The sequence below is a fragment of the Leguminivora glycinivorella genome, chromosome 16 (genome assembly GCF_023078275.1).
Source record: "Leguminivora glycinivorella isolate SPB_JAAS2020 chromosome 16, LegGlyc_1.1, whole genome shotgun sequence".
Classification (NCBI taxonomy): Eukaryota; Metazoa; Arthropoda; class Insecta; order Lepidoptera; family Tortricidae; genus Leguminivora; species Leguminivora glycinivorella.
In genome coordinates, this window is record NC_062986.1 from 20,444,354 (window position 1) to 20,448,675 (window position 4,322).

The 4,322-nt window shown below is 42.9% G+C and overlaps 1 protein-coding gene across 1 annotated transcript; it reads left to right on the forward strand.

Moving 5' to 3' along the window:
- Window positions 1–2,017: 2,017 nt before the first annotated feature.
- Window positions 2,018–3,433, forward strand: LOC125234963. Its single transcript, XM_048141384.1, has one exon. It carries the CDS (start codon window positions 2,018–2,020, stop codon window positions 3,431–3,433), a length of 1,416 nt encoding a protein of 471 aa, XP_047997341.1.
- Window positions 3,434–4,322: the final 889 nt, after the last annotated feature.

The following is a 4,322-nucleotide window of genomic DNA, read 5'->3' on the forward strand; positions in this document are numbered from 1 at the left end:
TTTTAATTTATGACTCAATTAGCGTGAGTTGTTAACAAAAAACATAAATCGCTGTTAGTTTTGTAACGACAATCAAGCTTGAAATCTGTATTTAAAACTAAACTTTTTTCACGTTCTGAATTTAGATTATAGCTTAGTATAATTTACATAATTAAAACAAAAACGATGTTTTTATTGAAATTCCATGCTTAATTATCGTTGCAAAACTGACAGCGATTTAACTTTTTCTTAACAACTCTGCGAGTCCCAATTTGTTTAAATGCCATAGAAATAAAATAAATGACATAGAAAGCTGCACTTACATTTACATACTCACATGAAATTCGACACGCGTATAGAGAATCTGTTATAGACCGACATGTCGGAAAACTGTGCAATTCTGACAATAATAATTAAATAACCTTTTTTGCGTCGATAAATATATATAATTTAATGTATGATAGGAAACTTGAACTTACCTGCGATATTGTCACGTCTGTTTTTGTTGCATTTTTTACTCTTTGGTTTCAACGAAACATGGCCGCCGCAACTTGGCGCTTCGGCATGAGTTTATATTGATACATTTTTTAAAAAGTAAGCGTGTTTAAACAAAAATGCAGTAAACCTACGTATGAAAAGTCACTCCTTGGCTTTTGTTAGATTTTCCTGAGCAGTTTGTACAGTACCTCACTACACATAACGGCATTATTTAGACGAAATATTTTTCATTGCGATACGTCAATCTACCACAGCCGTTCGGCACAGACTAAGCGCGTTTGTGCCGATCGGCTCTAAGTGTTGTTACACAAAATCAAGTTGAGGTGCCCTCTCTAGTTGTACCTATATGTATATCAATGACGCCGACAGAGTGGTAAAATAAAGTGGAAAAAATGATTTAAAAATATGAAAAATATCACAAAAGTAGGAACACACACACACACACACACAGAATGTTGCGAGAGGCCATTGAGATCAAGAAATATCCAAACTTTAATAGAGAAGATGGCTTTACTTTACCACCGGCTTGGGATCCAGTAGTACATTTATTTATTTATTTATTTATTTATTTATTAGTAAAAACATGTTTACATGACATTACAGTAAAACCAATGCGTCACGAAACTTAGATTTTAACAAAAAAGAGAGAAAATAAATAGAACAAAATTAAAAATAAAATTAAACAATTGATTTGGGCGATGACGTCACAGCGTGGCTCCGTTGCGTCGTTTGCCCCGGTGTGGGATTTGGCAGGTTGCCCCGGAACCGCCGAAAAACCACACCTTTCGGCCAGAAGTCTGCGCTCGCGATGGTGTCCTGCAGCGGCCGCGGCACGCGCACAACGAACGAGCTGAAGTGCACGTAGTGACGCGACTGCAGCTGTTGCACCCTCAGCGTGTAGCCAGTCTTCCGACGAACGTAGTCCACCACCTCGTCAGCCATGGCGGAGTAATGCAGGCGAGACACGTAGAGCGCCCTACTCGGTGTGGCAATCCGTAGACCAGAATTCACCGGTTCCGCAGAGCCACACATAGTCTTACATCTGATAATGGAACAAGCACGACGAAGGCTGTGAGGCATTTGTGTTGTATGGTGTTGGACATTTGCAGTTTGTTTTTTGTCAATTTTGTGTAGATTAATTGGTTAATTATTTTTTAACATCAAATTTCAGCTTTCTAGTGCTAACGCCGTGTCTTGCGTGGGCGACGGTCGCGCGACCGTCGCCGTCGCGTCTCATCGCATCGTCTACTTCCATATCGATAAGGTTTGATTTCGTATGCGCCGCATCGCCGTCGCGCGACCGTCGCCCACGCAAGCCACGGCGTAACGGTCACTGAGATTATCCGTGGACGGACAGACGGACGGACGGACGGCCAGACAGACATGGCGAAATTATAAGGGTTCCTAGTTAACTACGGAACCCTAAAAACAAGTATTGCATATTTACATCATACTTCCAAATCTTGAAGCTGTATGTGGCGCTGAGCGCGTATATCCTGAAGCGCAGTGTGGTTTTCGTTCCCAGCGTTCAACTACGGACATGATTTTTACCCTCCGGCAACTTCAAGAGAAGTGCCGCGAGCAGAACACTCCCCTGATGATCGCGTTCGTCGACCTGAACAAGGCCTTCGACACGGTAAGCAGGGAGGGTCTGTATATGGCACTAGAGAAAATAGGATGTCCCCCAAAGCTGTTGAGTCTTGTAAAAGCCTTTCACGATGGTATGAAAGGTTCCATTGTCTTTAACGGACTGCAGTCGGACACATTTGAGATGCGAAGAGGGGTTCGGCAGGGCTGCGTTTTAGCGCCAACGTTATTCGGCATATTCTTTTCCCTGTTACTAAAGATTGCCTTTGGTGACACTCTGCAGGGAATCCACCTTCATACTAGAGCAGACGGTAAGTTGCTGAATGCTCAACTTCTGAAAGCTCGACGTAACCGCGAAGATTTATTTCTTGATAGCATGCTTTTTGCCGATGACGCAGCATTTGTTGCCGAAACACCTCATGAGCTCCAAGTCCTGCTGGATAAATTTGCCTACGCTTGTGGCTTATTTTCCATGTCCATAAATACGAAGAAGACAGTAATTCTAGCGCAGGGTTACACATTCCAGCCGTCCATCTCGCTGGAAGGCGTACCCTTGGATGTAGTCGATAAGTTCTGCTACTTAGGGTCGACCGTGTCGAGCAACCTTTCGCTTGATGCAGAGGTCAATATTTGCATCGGCAAGGCGGCCACGACGTTCGGTAGGCTGCGTGCAAGAGTATGGAACAACAAACACCTTACGACGAAGACCAAGATGACTGTCTACCAAACTTGTGTCTTAAGCGTGCTCTTGTACGGGGCCGAAACTTGGACGTCGTACGCTAATCAGGAACGAAGACTGAACACCTTCCACATGCGCTGTCTTCGGAGTATACTCGACATAACATGGAAAGATAGGGTCACCAACGAAAGTGTGCTGGGCATCGCTCAGCTGCCTAGTATTACCGCGCTCCTAAAGCAGAGACGCTTGCGGTGGCTGGGCCATGTCCAGCGTATGGACAGTACTCGTTTGCCCAGACGGACTATGCTGTGCCAAATCGCATCAGGCAAGCGCAATGTAGGACGCCCACTCCTCCGCTTTAAGGACTGTGTAAAGCGCGATATGGTAGCTTTTAACATAGATTTTAACTCGTGGGAAGACCTAGCAGCAAACCGCGTCGAGTGGAGGGCCAGCCTTTTAAGAGGTCGTGAAACCCATGACAGGTCCTGGTTTCAAAACTTAGCCCGAAAACGGGCAATAAGGCATAACGAGGATCGCGCTCGTGTAGAGATAGAGACTAATTCTAGTTTTATTTGTGACAGATGTGGTAGGTTATGCCGATCACGAATCGGGTTATATAGCCACAAGCGCCGCTGTCCCTATAGATCTGAGACGCTGCTTGAATCATCTGTAAAGATGTACAAGGCCTGATGATGATGTGGTGTTACTGGTGTTACATAAATACAATGTAATGATATAATAAGGATGCATAGTTTACGAGATATTCTCCTATATACTTACCTATTATTCTTGGCTCTAGCTGTATTATAGTAAACATCTAATCTAATATTATACATTATTTTGGATTAACTTCTAAAATAGCCAAATCTAGGGTGTCACGAAGATACATGGTGTCGACAGGTTTGATGCACCATGCATTGACTTATATTAACTTCAGGACGTGGCATAAAGGCAAAAAAATGGTGCAAGCAAAAAATATCTTATGCTTACCGCTTTATGAGAATGCCCCTATGTCTACGCGACCAATCATGAACTCGAATCGCGTAGCAACGTTCCACCAACACAGACCAACATGTTCATTCTAATGTTTTGTCATCACTTTTGGCGCCGAACACACTAAAAGAGGCGTTTAGCAACCTAAAAACTCTGCTGGCTGCTTCGTTTTCCACACAAAATTGGCACAATGGTTAAGTTAAGAGTTTTGAATTTTCATTAGGCATACTGACCGGGATATACTAATCAGTTTTCCGTAATCATAATGCGTTGAATTGTCGGGAGCTCAACAAAAATCAAAAAGGTACCTTAATCCCGGTCAATATAAGTAGGGTTTGAGATCCGGATATCCGGATATCCGAATTATCCGGATATCCGTTGAATTTGAGATCCGGATCCTATGAGTCCTCGGATCCGGATCTATAATACGGATAATACGGATCCGTTAAACATGGCCATCGATCCACACCAGAAAGAGTTTTCGAATAAAACTTATGAATTATTTCGTGTATTTTGTAGCTTAAAATGTTTATTCACTTTTATTTCATTCAAATACTACAGAATATCAAGCTAAGTTGTAAACCAT